Here is a 14,177-nt window from a genome sequence, read left to right as displayed (position 1 = left end):
CCCAGGCTTTGGCCGCGGGTCTTCGCCACTGCCACCTCCCACCCGCACGGGAGCCGAGCCAGGTCCGTCCCGCTGGCCCAGAGCCCAGGGAGGGACGAGGCGCCAGCTCCTCCCCGCTCGCTGCCTCCCCTCTCCCTCCCCTGCCTCCCGGCAGTCTGGCGGCGGGCACTCGCACGGGGCCGGGCGCTGCGGCCAGCCGGGCTGCCAGCGCACGCCGAGGGAGCCGGGACGATGCTGGTGGCCGCGGTGCTGTGCGCCGCCGCGCTGCGCTGGGCTGCGGGGACTCGGCTGCTCAGCGGTAAGCGCCAAGGGCTGGCTGCGGCGGGCTCCGCCGAGCGGGCTCCGCCGAGCGGGCTCCGCGCCGGGGGGCGCGGGGAGGCGGCCGCGGGGCTCGCAGCACCCCCGGACTCCGCCTCAGCGGGGCACGGCAGCTCCGCTCCTGCCCTGAAGGGGTTTGGCTGCTGAGGCAGCCGCCGGCACAGGGGCACGGATGTGTCTGCTGGACGGCCAGCAGGGATTTTGCCCGAGCGAGTCCAGCGGGAGCTGACCCTGCCCCGGAGACACCTCCGCATCCTCCGCCTTGGGTGGGAGCACCCTTGCGAGCGGGCGATAGTCCAGCCTCATTCTCCTTCTCCCATGAGAAAGCCTTCTCTTCTCTCTGCTGAGCTTCCCCCTCGGGTTTAGGCGGTTCTACATGCTGCCTTGGCTAGCGGAACTTGCTTTTGCCGTCCGACCCTCGGGTGGCAGTCACCAGCCTGCCTGAGCTGGCAGCCAGCACTCGCTGACTTTTCTCTCCAAAGCCTCTTTTGGTTATCATTCTGTTGTGGGTTTGCTCAAAGGGATGTCACCTATGCAGGCAGCTTGTATAGGAGCAGACACAGGGCAGCTGAAGGCTGGACCAGCAGGATCATAGAATCATAGAATCAATAAGGCTGGAAAAGACCTCAGAGATCATCAAGTCCAACCTCTATTGTTTGGACTTTTTGGGTGTAGCAACCAAAGTAGGTAGACTAGCCTGGGTTTAGGGCACCAAATAGCCAGTCTGATTGGTGTCTGTCTTCAGCAGAAAGCCATGGGCTGTCTGTGTTATTCCAAAAGAAGCTAAAAGAGCTTTATCCTCTCTATAAATACACTCTGGGCTCTGCCATGGTCATGCCTGCATTAGGACTTTGGTGGGAGTGAGTTTCGTGGCTCAGCTGCCAGCTGTGAGCTTGGAAAGGGATTTCTTCTCAGGAATTGTTTTCTTTCACTCCTCAGTGTAGTTGACTCATCCCAAGCCTTGCATTTCCAAGGCTCACTGAACTCAGAGGGCTTTGAGGCAGATCCCATTTAAGCAGGAAGAAGATAAAGGGAGAATCCAAGGAACCCTTTCAGCACTGGTTAGAGCCACACACCAGTTGCCCTCTGATACCTCAACCCCACTTGGGAGCCTGATCAGAAGCAAAGAGCAGCTACAGTAATGCTGTTCCTTAGCTGCAAGCCATGGCAAGTTTGGCTACTGAGGCAGAGATTTTCTGCTGGTTACTGGAGGGGGGGGAGATGTGTTTGGTATCATCAAAGAACCCCAGTGCAGTTTGTGACTGCTTCTAGCCAGCTGCTGCAGTGTGTGAGTAACAATCTGCCCTCTGTGTCTTTCTTATGCCTCTCACACCAGCAGGGGATATATCCCTCAGGAGAGGTAAGGGCTTCCTGCATTTCCCACCAAGCCTGCCTGGGTGTTGAGCTACCAAGAGCAAGAGAGAGCTGCTCTTGAATACTGCTCAGTTTTCATTTGTAGAATGGCAGCAGCCTGTGGTTCTGAGCTCCAAAGTCCCAGTAAGAAATGGGTTTCAGTTCTCACTCTTACAGTGGCCATGCACAAAGACAGGAGAGAATATCCATATGGGGTACTGGTGAGTGAAGAGCTGGGCATCAGGTGGCAATGTGCTCTCACATCCCAGAAGCCAACCCTGTCCTGGGCTAACCCCCAGCAGCATGAGCTGCTGGTGGAGGGAGGGGGTTCTGCCCACCTGCTCTGCCCTGCTGAGACCCCACCTGCAGTGCTGGAGTCCTTGGCACAGGAGAAACACAGACCTCTTGGAGCAAGTCCACAGGAGGGCCTGTGGATGATCAGAGAGCTGGAGCCCCTCAGCTGTGAGAGAGCTGAGGTTGTTCAGCCTAGAGAAGACCCCAGGGAGACCTTTTGGCCTTCTAGTACTTGCAGGGAGCCTCTAAGGAGGATGGGGACAGCCTTACCAGGGCCTGTGGCGACTGGGCAAGAGGTGATGGGTTTAAACTGAAAGACGGAAGATTCAGACTGGATCTGAGGAAGACATTTTTTACACTGAGGGTGGTAAGACACAGCTTGACCAGAGAGGTGTTGGATACCCCACCCTTGGAAACACTCCAGGTCAGGTTGGACAGGGCTCTGGGCAACCTGATCTAGCTGAAGATGTCCCTGCCCACTGCAGGGGAGATGACCTTAGAAAGTCCCTTCCAGCTCAAAGCAATTTATGATTGTGTAAGACTAAGGCCAAGTGAGCATCTGTTCACTGGAGGGGTTTATAATGGCCTGTCCTTGCATCCCAATTCCTCTGAGGACATTACAGGTGTTGATTTCTTCTTCTGGTGTTGGTTTGGGTGTTGTTTTTCATCTGTGCAAAGATGTAGGTGAGCAGGTTGTGTCTGCAAAGGAATAATCACTGAGGGAAACACTTTCCTTCCACAGGCTAAATACTGGGACCTGGCCAGGCTGGAGAGGTGGGCACAAGCCAACCTCAGGAGGTTCAACAAGACCAAGGGCAGGGTCCTGCAGCTGCGTGGAGGCAATCCCAGGCACAAATCCAGGCTGGGCAGGGACTGGCTGGAAAGCAGCCCTGAGGAGAGAGCCTTGGGGGTGCTGGGGGAGGAGAAGCTCAGCAGGAGCTCTCAGTGTGCACTTGCAGCCCAGAAAGCCAACCAGATCCTGGGCTGCAGCAGGAGAAGTGTGGCCAGCAGGGCAAGGGAGGTGATTCTCCCCCTCTGCTCAGCTCTGGGGAGACCCCACCTGGAGTACTGCCTCCAGTTCTGGAGCCCCTATGACAAGAGGGATCTGGAGGTGCTGGAAGGTGTCCAGAGCAGGGCCAGGAGGATGAGCAGAGGGCTGGAGCACCTCTCCTGTGAGGACAGACTGAAGGAGTTGGGGCTGTTCAGTCTGGAGAAGAGAAGGCTCTGAGGTGACCTCATTGTGGCCTTCCAGGATCTGAAGGAGGCTACAAGAAGGCTGGGGAGGGACTGCTCAGGATCTCAGGGAGTGATAGGACTAGGGGGAATGGAATGAAGCTGGAGGTGGGGAGATTCAGGCTGGAGGTGAGGAGGAAGTTCTTCCCCATGAGAGTGGTGAAGCCCTGGAATGGGTTGTCCAGGGAGGTGGTTGGGGCCCTGTCCCTGGAGGTGTTTAAGCCCAGGCTGGCTGAGGCTCTGGCCAGGCTGATCTAGTGTGGGGTGTCCCTGCCCATGGCAGGGGGGTTGGAACTGCCTGATCCTTGTGGTCCCTTCCAACCCTGACTGATTCTGTGATTCTATGACTCTTCTGCTGAGAACCATCCAAAGGCACCATTTTAGATGGTGTATCTTTCCACTTTGATCTTTCCTTCCCTTCTAATCAAAATAAGCTGCGCTGCTGCATGCAGGAGGAGGCCCTTGGCTCCTGACAGCCTGCAAACAGACATTGTTTACTTCCTGGGCAGCCAGCAACACAACAGTGCAGAGCAATGCTTCTCACTGGGGCTGTGTGAACACATCTTGATGCACTGCCATATGTACTCCTACATCCACCCTGGAAGAGAAATTATCATCTCTGCTTGTGGAAGGGGATCTCTAATTTTAGCCATTTTGGTTCCCTAATAACATTAATGATTCTTAAAAGCCTCCTTGAAGCTTTGTGAAGGAGCTCTCTTTCCACAAGGTTGCACCTCAGCTTTCTCTGTGGCACTGCATTGCTTCTTTGTAAGGAACTCCCAGAATGGTAGGGGGTGGAAGGGACCTCCAGAGGTCACCCAGTCCAATCCCCCTGCCACAGCAGGGTCACCCAGGGCAGGTCACACAGGGACACATCCAGGTGGCTTTTGAAATCTCTAGAGCAGGAGACTCCACAACCTCTCTGGGCAGCCTGCTCCAGGGCTCCACCACCCTCACACCAAAAATGGTTCTCCTCATGTTGAGGTGGAACTTGCTGGGTTTCAGCTTGTACCTCTTTTTCCTTGTCCTGTCACTGGGCACCACCACAAAGAGCCTGGCACCTTCATCCTGCCCCCCACCCCTCAGGTGTTTATAGACTTTGATCAGATCCCCCCTCAGCCTTCTCAGGACTAAACAGCCCCAGGTCTCTCAGGCTTTCTTTATAAGAGAGACAAGATTGAAGTCCCTTCATCCTTCTCATAGCTCTTTGTTGGACTCCCTCCAGCACATCCCTGTCTCTCCTGAGCTGGGGAGCCCAAAACTGGACACAGTATTGCAGGTGTGGTCTCACCAGGGCAGGGAAGAGTGGGAGGAGAATCTCCCTAGACCTGCTGGCTGCACTCTTCTTCACAGCATCACAAAGGTTGGAAGAGACCTCAAAGATCATCAAGTCCAACCTGTCACCACAGACCTCTTGATTAAACCATGGCACCAAGTGCCACATCCAATCCCCTCATGAACACCTCCAGGGATGGGGACTCCACCACCTCCCTGGGCAGCACATCCCAATGGCTAACAACTCTCTCTGGGAAGAACTTTCTCCACACCTCCAGCCTAAACTTCCCCTGGCACAGCTTGAGACTGTGTCCTCTTGTTCTGGCACTGGGTGCCTGGAGAAGAGACCAATCCCCTCCTGGCTACAACCTCCCTTCAGGGAGTTGGAGAGAGCAAGAAGGTCTCCCCTGAGCCTCCTCTTCTCCAGGCTAAGCAACCCCAGCTCCCTCAGCCTCTCCCCACAGGGCTGTGCTCCAGACCCCTCCCCAGCCTTGTTGCCCTTCTCTGGACACCTTCAAGTCTCTCAATGTCCTTCTTAAACTGAGGAGCCCAGAACTGGACACAGTACTCAAGGTGTGGCCTAACCAAAGCAGAGCACAGGGCACAATGACCTCCCTGCTCCTGCTGGCCACACTCTTCCTGACGCAGGCCAGGATGCCCTTGGCCTTCTTGGCCACCTGGGCACACTGCTGGCTCATGTTCAGGCAGCTGTCAATCAGCACCCTCAGGTCCCTCTCTGTTTGGCAGCTCTCAGCCACTCTGACCCCAGCCTGTAGCCTGTAGCCTGCCTGGGGTTGTTGTGGCCAAAGTGCAGCCCCTGGCACTTGGACTTGTTGAATGCCATCCTGTTGGCCTCTGCCCATCTGTGCAGTTTGTCGAGGTGCCTCTGCAGAGCCCTTCTACCCTTCTACCTTCTTGATGCACCCTAGGATGCCATTGGCCCTTTTGGCCACAGGGGCACATTGCTGTCCCACGGAGAGCTTAACTGCCCACTCGGACTCCACGCAGCTGCTTCCCAGCAGGACAGCCCCTAGCCTGTAGTACTGCCTGGGGACTCCTAGGGTCTTCAGTTTGCAGCAAATTTGTGCAGGACATGAAAGAATGATGCTGTGCAGAGCAACTTCCACTGTGCCATGCAGTAAGAGAAGGTTGGAGTTGCCATCTGCTAGCCCACGGGTTTAGAATAGAATAAACCAGGTTGGAAGAGACCTTCAAGATCATTGAGTCCAACCTATCATCCAACACCACCTAATCAACTAACCCATGGCACCAAGCACCCTGTCAAGTCTCCTCCTGAACACCTCCAGGGATGGTGACTCCACCACCTCCCCAGGCAGCCCATTCCAATGGGCAATCACTCTCTCTGTGTAAAACTTCCTCCTGACCTCCAGCCTGAAGCTCCCCTGGCGCAGCCTGAGACTGTGTCCTCTTGTTCTGGTGCTGGCTGCCTGGGAGAAGAGACCAACCTCTGCCTGTCTACAACCCCCCTTCAGGTAGTTGTAGACAGCAATAAGGTCACCCCTGAGTGTCCTCTTCTCCAGGCTAAGCAGCCCCAGCTCCCTCAGCCTCTCCTCACAGGGCTGTGTTCCAAGCCCCTCACCAACTTTGTTGCTTTGTTTTCACCCGTGCTTCGTTTTCCTGCAGCACAGAACTCAACCAAAGGAGGGATCAGCCTTTGCTTCTGGCACTAGCAGGCATGCTTGCTGTAACTGGTTTCTTTCCCTTGCTGCAGGGCAGAGGGTGTGCCGGGGTGGAACACAGCAGCCCTGCTACAAAATCGTTTACTTCCACGACGCCTCTCGCAGGATCGGCTACGAGGCAGCACAGCGAGCCTGCCGCGCCGACCGGGGGCACCTGGTCAGCATCGAGACACAAGCAGAGCAAAGACTGATTGAAAACTTCATTCAGAGCCTCTTAGCTTCTGATGGAGACTTTTGGATAGGGCTCAGGAGGCAAAAAGAGGAGGTGGACAACAGTACAGAGTGTCAGAGCCTCTACTCCTGGTCGGATGGCAGCGCTGCCAAGTTCCGGTAGGTAGCTGTGGGTCAAGTGGCCTGGGCAGCAGCCTGGGCAGGGGCTGTCCCCTGCCTGGAGCAGGCAGAAAGGGGGGGTCAGAGTGGCTGGAGAGCAGCCAGGCAGAGAGGGACCTGGGGGTGCTAGTCGATGGTAGGCTGAACATGAGCCTGCAGTGTGCCCAGGCAGCCAAGAGGGCCAATGGCATCCTGGCCTGCATCAGGAACAGTGTGGCCAGCAGGAGCAGGGAGGTCATTCTGCCCCTGTACACTGCACTGGTCAGGCCACACCTTGAGTCCTGTGTCCAGTTCTGGGCCCCTCAGTGTAGGAAGGAGGTTGAGCTGCTGGAAGGTGTCCAGAGAAGGGCAACAAAGTTGGTGAGGAGCTTGGAGCACAGCCCTGTGAGGAGAGGCTGAGGGAGCTGGGGTTGCTTAGCCTGGAGAAGAGGAGGCTCAGGGGAGACCTTCTTGCTCTCTACAACTACCTGAAGGGAGGTTGTAGACAGACAGGGGTTGGTCTCTTCTCCCAGGCAGCCAGCACCAGAACAAGAGCACACAGTCTCAGGCTGTGCCAGGGGAGGTTTAGGCTGGAGGTGAGGAAGAAGTTCTATACAGAGAGAGTGATTGCCCATTGGGATGGGCTGCCTGGGGAGGTGGTGGAGTCCCCATCACTGGAGGGGTTCAGGAGGAGACTTGATGGGGTGCTTGGTGCCATGGGTTAGTTGTTTAGGTGGTGTTGGACTGGTTGATGGGTTGGACACGATGATCTTGAAGGTCTCTTCCAACCTGGTTTGGTTCATTCTAAACAAAGGTTTATTCTAGGTCCTTTCAGAAGAATTGAGTAGAGCAGGGAGTCTTCACAGAAAGAGAGATTGGCCTTTGGAATGTGCTGCCCAGGGAGGTGGTGGAGTCACTGTCCATGGAAGGGATTAAAGGGAGCCTGGATGAGGCACTTGGTGCCATGGTTTGGTTGATCAGATGGGGTTGGGTGAGAGGTTGGACCTGATGATCTTGAAGGTCTGTTCCAACCTGGTTAATTCTGTGATCATGCTCCTATGCTGGGCACTGGTGAGGCCACACCTCAAATACTGGGTTCAGTTTTGGGTCCCTCAGTCCAAGAAGGGCATCAAGATGATGGAGAGAAGGCACCAAAGCTGGGGAAGGGTCTGGAGAACAGGGCTGGTGAAGAGCAGCTGAGAGAACTGGGGGTGTGCAGTCTGGAGAAGAGGAGGCTGAGGGAGTCCTCATTGCTCACTACAATTCTCTGACAGGAGGCTGCAGTGAGGTGGGGGTTGGGCTCTTCTCCCTGGTCTCAGGTGATGGAAGGAGAGGAAATGGCCTGAAATTGTGCCAGGGGAGGGTTAGGTTGGAGATGAGGAACAATGTCTTTGCTGCAAGAGTGGTCAGGGATTGGCACAGGCTGCCCAGGGAGGTGGTGGAGTCCCCATCCCTGGAGGGGTTCAAGAAACCTGTGGCCATGGCACTTGGTTTTGATGTTGAACATAGTTGAGTTGAAGGTTGGGCTGGATGATCTTTCACAACCCAAACCAGGAACTCCAAAAAGAACACCTTAAATAAGTCTGTTGGTACTGTTCCTGCTTTTACAGAGTGGAAGCAGGGGGTGAGGGGCAAGTGGGGTGTGCTGAGCTGTAATCCTCTTTGATTCTGCCTTTGGTGTGCTCTCTTCCCACCTGAACTTCTGCTGTCCCATGCAAAGTGGCCTCAAGTCTTCCTTGCCATCTTTGTTGTACCTCCTCCTTAGGAACTGGTATGCAGATGAGCCATCCTGTGGGAGTGAAATCTGTGTGGTGATGTACCACCAGCCATCTGCCCCAGCAGGTGTTGGAGGTCCTTACATGTTTCAGTGGAATGATGACAGATGCAACATGAAGAACAACTTCATCTGCAAATATTCTCTAGGTAAGGAATTCCTCTGTAACTGTGAAACAAAAGCCCAGCCTGCTCCCAGCCCCCAGGAGGAGGCATCAGGAGAGTGAAGCAACAGCAACAACATTGCTTGGCTTCACTGGAAAGATCTGGTGGGAGAGAGAGACCTTCAGGTGTATGCAAGCCCTGGGGAAAACAATCCCAGGGTCCAGTCTCTGTAGCTGTTTGCCTTGTGGCTTATGAAGGAGCAGAGGATTTCTATGCAGGGTTTGAGCTCTCAGATGGGGCCTGAAGGAATGATCAGAGGATTTCTATGCAGGGTTTGAGCTCTCAGATGGGGCCTGAAGGAATGATCAGAGGATTTCTATGCAGGGTTTGAGCTCTCAAGTGGGGCCTGAAGGAATGTTCAGAGGATTTCTATGCAGGGTTTGAGCTCTCAGATGGGGCCTGAAGGAAGAAAGCTGGGGAGGGATACTTTTTTCTCACAAGGGCTTGGAGGAAAAGGATGAGAGGAAGTGGATTGAAGCTGGAGGAGGGCAGATTGAGACTGGAGATTAGGAAGACATTCTGGACAGGGAGGGTGGGGAGACACTGAGCAGGTTGCCCAGGGAGGTTTTGTGGCTGCTCCCTCCCTGGAGGTGTTGAAGGCCAGGTTGGATGAGGCCTTGAGCAAGCTGGGCTGGTGGGAGGTGTCCCTGCTCATGCAACTGGGTGATGGTTAAGGTCCCTTCCAACCCAAACCTTTCCATGGCTCAGTGAGAGGAGGGTGCTGCTTGTCTTGTTGCATCATTCAGCACATTTGAGCTCTCAAGCTTTTGAGGGAATTGTGCTGATCTTTTTTTTCCCTCCCTTTTTTTAAGAGAAGCCAACAAATGCTCCAAGAGAGAATTCTCCCAGGGGTGAGTTATAAATACTTGTCTGGGTTTTGTTTATCAGTGAAATCCTAACTTCCAGTGGAAACACTCTGTCACATCCACTGCCAAGGACACTCACAGGCTAAAATCTTACTGAGCAAGAAGCTTCCCTGCAGTCTGCACTCTCCCTGTGCCCTTCCACAATCTGCTCTGCAGTCCTGCTGTTGCTGATGCAGTGGCTGGGATTGTTGGCCATGCTGCAGAAAGCTAAGCAAAAGAGTCCCAGAATGCCAGGTTGGAAGGGACCCCAAGGACCATCTGCTCCACCCTCTCTAGGTGAGAGTGGAGCTGAAATGAGCTGGCCCAGCACCCTGGCAAGCTGAGACTTAAAATTGGCCAATGTAGGGGACTCCACTGCTTGCCCTGGGAGATGACTCCAATCTCTAACTGTCCTCATGGGGAAACATTTTCTTCTTGAGCCCAATTGGAATCCCCCCAGCAGTAACTTGTCCCCATCACCCCCTGGCTTTCCCATGGGACTCCTTGTCAAAAGGGAGTCTGCATCCTCCTGGCAGCAGTACACCTCACACATCCTTGCAGCTGGCAGTCTCTCCCATCTCCTCTCACCCTCACTTTTCAAACTCTTTCATCTCACATCTGCAGTATTAATGAAGCTGCTTCTTTCCAGATGTTGCCACAGAGCCCTTGAACCCAGTGTTCCCAGAGGAAGGCCCTCAGAAAGATGCTAATGGAACAGCTATAGAAGCCAAAGGCAAGTTGTGCACTCAGCAGCTGGCCTGCTCCTTCTCCAACCATGCAGGACCACATTTCCCCTGTGTGGCTGCAAGCAGGCAGCATTGCAGTTTGAAGAGTTTGGCCCTAACTGTAGAAAACTGAATTTACACCACTGCATCTGAAAGAAACCAAACCACTCCACTCAAATCCTTTCCAGTACAAACCCAAACTGACTGCTTGCCTACCAAAAGCTGAGTCTGAAGGTGTGGCTCTGCATCTAGGGACTTTTTACAAAGGGTTCCTAGGGATAGGATGAGGGAGGATGGATTGAAGCTGGAGGAGGGGAGAATTAGACTGGGGATTAAGAGGAAATTCCTTACAGTGAGAGTGGAGAGAACCTGGGACAGGGAGGTTGTGGCTGCCCTTTCCCTAGAGGTGTTCGAGGCCTTGAGCAGCCTGGGCTGGTGGAGGTGTCCCTGCCCTCAGAGCAGGGTTGGAACTGGATGATCTTGAAGGTCCCTTCCAACCCAACCCATTCTATGAGTCTGTGGAAGTGCTTTGGTTCTGGTTCTATTAAATCACTTTTGCCTGCCTACATTGTTCCTATGTTGTTTGTAAGCATTATTATGAGAGACCCTATAAACTTTCTCTTGCCTGGCTTCCCCCTCTCCAAATCCCCTTTGATGATTGATCTCTGTTAGAATTGCTACCTTTGGAGAACAAACCCAAACTGTGCACAAAACTAGAAGCCCAGGGAGATGTGCTGCTGCTGCTGCCTCTTGCAGCTGTTTTACTGTGCACCTCAAATGCAACTGGAAGTGAACTAAAGCTGGAATCTCACTTTCACCCTTAGGACCTGCTCAGAATCTTGCCTACATCCTTATCCCTAGCATCCCTCTGCTGATTCTCCTGCTGGCCATTACAGCCATCTTCTGGTTCTGGCTTTTGGTGAAGAGGTAAGGGACATGTTTGTGTATCTTAAGGGACATGTTTGTGTATCTTGGCAATCACTTTGACTGACAGCTTCAGGATCCTGTAAGGTGAGCTGGAGAAGATTGCTTTCAGCCAGAGGAATGTCTTAAGAGTGGCAGGGATGCTCCAGGCTGAGCTGCTTGTGAAGTAAAAATCTGTTCTAAATCTGGCCAGCCTGGTCTAGTGGAAGGTGTCCCTGGCCATGGAGTTAGATGATCTTTAAGATGAGAGTGGTGAAGCCCTGGAATGGGTTGTGCAGGGAGGTGGTTGGGGCCCTGTCCCTGGAGGTGTTTCAGCCCAGGCTGGATGAGGCTCTGGCCAGGCTGATCTAGTGTGGGGTGTCCCTGCCCATGGCAGGGGGGTTGGAACTGGCTGATCCTTGTGGTCCCTTCCAACCCTGACTGATTCTATGATACTATTTAAGGTCACTTCCAACCCAATGAATGAATCTATACAAAACAAAGCACATTATGCCATTGCTGAACCTGTTATGGGCACAAACTTGAACAGAGGAAGTTCCACCTACACATGAGGAGGAACTTCTTTACTTTGAGGGTGGCAGAGCACTGGAGCAGGCTGCCCAGAGAGGTGGTGGAGTCTCTAGAGTCTTGGATGCCATCCTGTGCAGCCTGGTTTAGCAGGGGGGTTGGACTAGGGTGATCTGCAGAGGTCCCTTTCAGCCCCTGTGATTCTGTGCTTGTTACATGACTGTAAGAGCTGTGCTATTGTTTCCTCTTTGCCTCTCTTCAATGTGCACATTATGTCTCCTTCCCTCCATCCCTAAGGAGACAAGAGCCAACAGATGCAAGCCCAAAGGAGGAAGATGCATGGCTGTCTAACCTCAGGAGGAACAGTCCCAACCTGGACATTTACAAAGTCATCAAGAAGCAGTCAGAAGCAGATCTGGCTGGAACCAGGCCTGACACTAAGAACTCTTCCTTCCGTGCCCAGGAAGACAAAGTGCTTGAGAGCCTCTCCAGGGATTATGATGAGGCAGCAATGAACACATCCACAAGTGGCTTTGTGACATTGGCCAGCACTGAAAGTGGCTTTGTGACCAATGACATCTATGAACCATGTGGAAGTCATGCAGGGAGGAGCAAGGAATCCACCTGGGTGGAGAATGAGATTTATGGATATTAAGGCAATGGCCCAAAACAAGGAACCAAGCCAGGCTGGGATGTGGGTGGCAAAGTGGCCACCAATGCAAGTTGCCCTCCTCTTGTTTTAATCATGTGATGTTTCTCCTGGCCTTGCACTGCCCCTGTATCCTCCTCTCCCTCTTTTCCTGGAAGAACATGGGGCTTTGAAAGTTCTGCAGAGCAGAATGTCTGCATTTTGCTTTCCATCAACCCCCTTTTGCCCCAGGAATGGCCTCATACTCTCAACTCCTTTTCATGCCCCAAAGATATGCCCTGAAAAATGAAAGGACACTCCCAGCTCCCTATTTATTTAACTGATCTGCTCATCCTCAAAGGGGTCAACAAGTCAAAACTCCATCACTGGTCTGTGGTAGTTTTAGGGTGATGGACTTTCAAGTCACCACACTGGTCCCACCTGGATCCTCACAGGCCTGTTTAATAACCTGTGGTAGGGTGGGCAAGGAAAGGTTTCTGTTCAGCTTCATTCCCTGACTGTGTTCAGAGCATTTCTTGTGCTCAGGACACCTTGTGCCACCTTGTGATGGACAGAAATGTGGTGTGGTAGTGAAGTGCCAGGCTCCTGCTGGCTGAGTTTCACCTGAAGGCACACAAGATGTAATTGCAGAGCTAAAGGAAGGGTGCAGGTAGAGGCAATCACAACACCCTGAAGTGCTTACTGAAGCCAGAACTCTTGGAATGCATTGCTAAAGTCACAGAGAATGGGGCCTGCTTTGTCTGGCTTCACACTAGGGTGTGTGAAACTCCAGGGTTTGGATCCACTTGGGGTTTGGTTTGTGGGTTTGTTTGGGGGTTTTCTTTTGCCTCTTTGAGCTGAGACCAGAGGGGATGGAGGAAGACTGACCAAGCCAATTAAGCATGCCAAGCAGGAACACCAATGTTACTCACCCATTCCTCTGCAGGTGAGTATTTCCAGCTCCAGGAAAGTGCTGTTCTGCTTCCAAACCAAGTCCATCTCTGAGGCACCTGAAATGAATTCAGCTCTTGAGAGGGTTCCCTAAAAGTTTTCTTGTCTCCAGTGCATGGAAATAAATAACTGGGACAACAAAAAATGAACACAAAGATGAAGCAACAGCAATGTGCCTAAGCCACCAGGAAACAGAGATGTGCCAAAGGCTTTGGCAGGAGGTGTTTCATGTGGGACTGAAACAACAACAGAAATGAGCGCAGGACGTGGCTGGGAGTGCACTCTGCCAATGTCAATATGCAGGGAGATGTTTCTGGCTCAGTGTGCTGGGGCTGTCTCCTGCAAACATGGAAATGTTTCAGTCAGCTGCCACAGCTGCTGCTCTCATTTCCTGAACCTTGAAGGTAAGGCTGGCTGTGCAGGAGGGCTCTGGCCTGCAGAGCTGCAGTGTCACAGGGTGGCTGCCACTCTCCCACAGTGCCTCCAGCAGATACTGGAGCAAGATGAAGGCCTGAGAGATGTAACCCCCTCAAACCAGAAATAAATCTTCTACCTGTTCTGAAAGTGACTCTTGGTTAGCAGCCATTCCTCCTGAGCAGCATAACCCTGCTGTGGGCATCATGGAGTCACAGAATGCCAGGCTGGAAGGGACCCCAAGGGATCATCTGCTCCAACCTTTCTAGGTGAGAGTGGAGTTGAAAGGGGCTGGCCCAGCACCCTGGCAAGCTGAGTCTTCAAAGTGTAATGCAGGGGACTCCACTGCTTCCCTTGGGAGGTGATTCCAATGCCCAGCTGTTCTCCTGAGGAAGCATTTTCTTCTGGAGTCCAATGGGAATGCCCCCAGCAGTATCTTGTCCTCATCTCCCCTTGCCTTTCCCATGGGACTCCTTGCCAAAAGGAAGTCTCCATCCTCCTGGCAGCCACACACTGGAAAGTAGTCACTGCTGGGTGCTTGTCCTGTGCAGAGTTGCTGATGCCACAGTCAGTGTTCTCTGACCAAGCCATTGTGTCTCTGTTCACTTTTACTCCTGAATGCTTGGCCTCCTCTCTTTTTGGTTTCCTTCTTTCCTTTTTCTTCCTTGTTTTTTTTTCATATGTTATTTTTGGCAGGCAGTAAGCATCTTATTGACATTGAAAAACAGGAAATGAGAGGAAAAAGCTCAAGCCAGATGTTGGC

At 53.2% G+C, this 14,177-nt stretch overlaps 1 protein-coding gene across 2 annotated transcripts; it reads left to right on the top strand.

The window, feature by feature from the left end:
- Positions 1-200: 200 nt before the first annotated feature.
- Positions 201-13,582, top strand: LAYN (layilin). 2 transcript variants are annotated; one of them, XM_068159940.1, is made up of 7 exons: positions 201-298; positions 6,206-6,503; positions 8,248-8,405; positions 9,233-9,271; positions 9,915-9,998; positions 10,815-10,917; positions 11,719-13,581. In XM_068159940.1, the coding sequence occupies exons 1-7, from the start codon at positions 232-234 to the stop codon at positions 12,074-12,076; spliced, it is 1,107 nt and encodes a 368-aa protein (XP_068016041.1). In that variant the 5' UTR covers positions 201-231; the 3' UTR covers positions 12,077-13,581. The 2 variants fall into 2 exon arrangements, with proteins under 2 accessions (XP_068016041.1, XP_068016042.1); XM_068159941.1 differs by lacking the exon at positions 9,233-9,271 and having other exon boundaries at positions 11,719-13,582.
- Positions 13,583-14,177: the final 595 nt, after the last annotated feature.

This window comes from Melanerpes formicivorus, unplaced genomic scaffold (assembly GCF_026170545.1).
Source record: "Melanerpes formicivorus ecotype bairdi unplaced genomic scaffold, bMelFor1.0.p_v2 SCAF_47, whole genome shotgun sequence".
In the NCBI taxonomy this organism is placed as follows: domain Eukaryota; kingdom Metazoa; phylum Chordata; class Aves; order Piciformes; family Picidae; genus Melanerpes; species Melanerpes formicivorus.
This window is presented reverse-complemented; position numbering and strand designations above follow the sequence as displayed.

Coding starts and splice junctions, on each gene's coding strand:
- LAYN (XM_068159940.1), top strand. CDS start 232: ATGCTGGTGGCCGCGGTGCTGTGCGCCGCCGCGCTGCGCTGGGCTGCG. Junction 9,999..10,814: donor AACAGCTATAGAAGCCAAAG/GCAAGTTGTGCA, acceptor TTTCACCCTTAG/GACCTGCTCAGAATCTTGCC. Junction 10,918..11,718: donor TTCTGGCTTTTGGTGAAGAG/GTAAGGGACATG, acceptor TCCATCCCTAAG/GAGACAAGAGCCAACAGATG.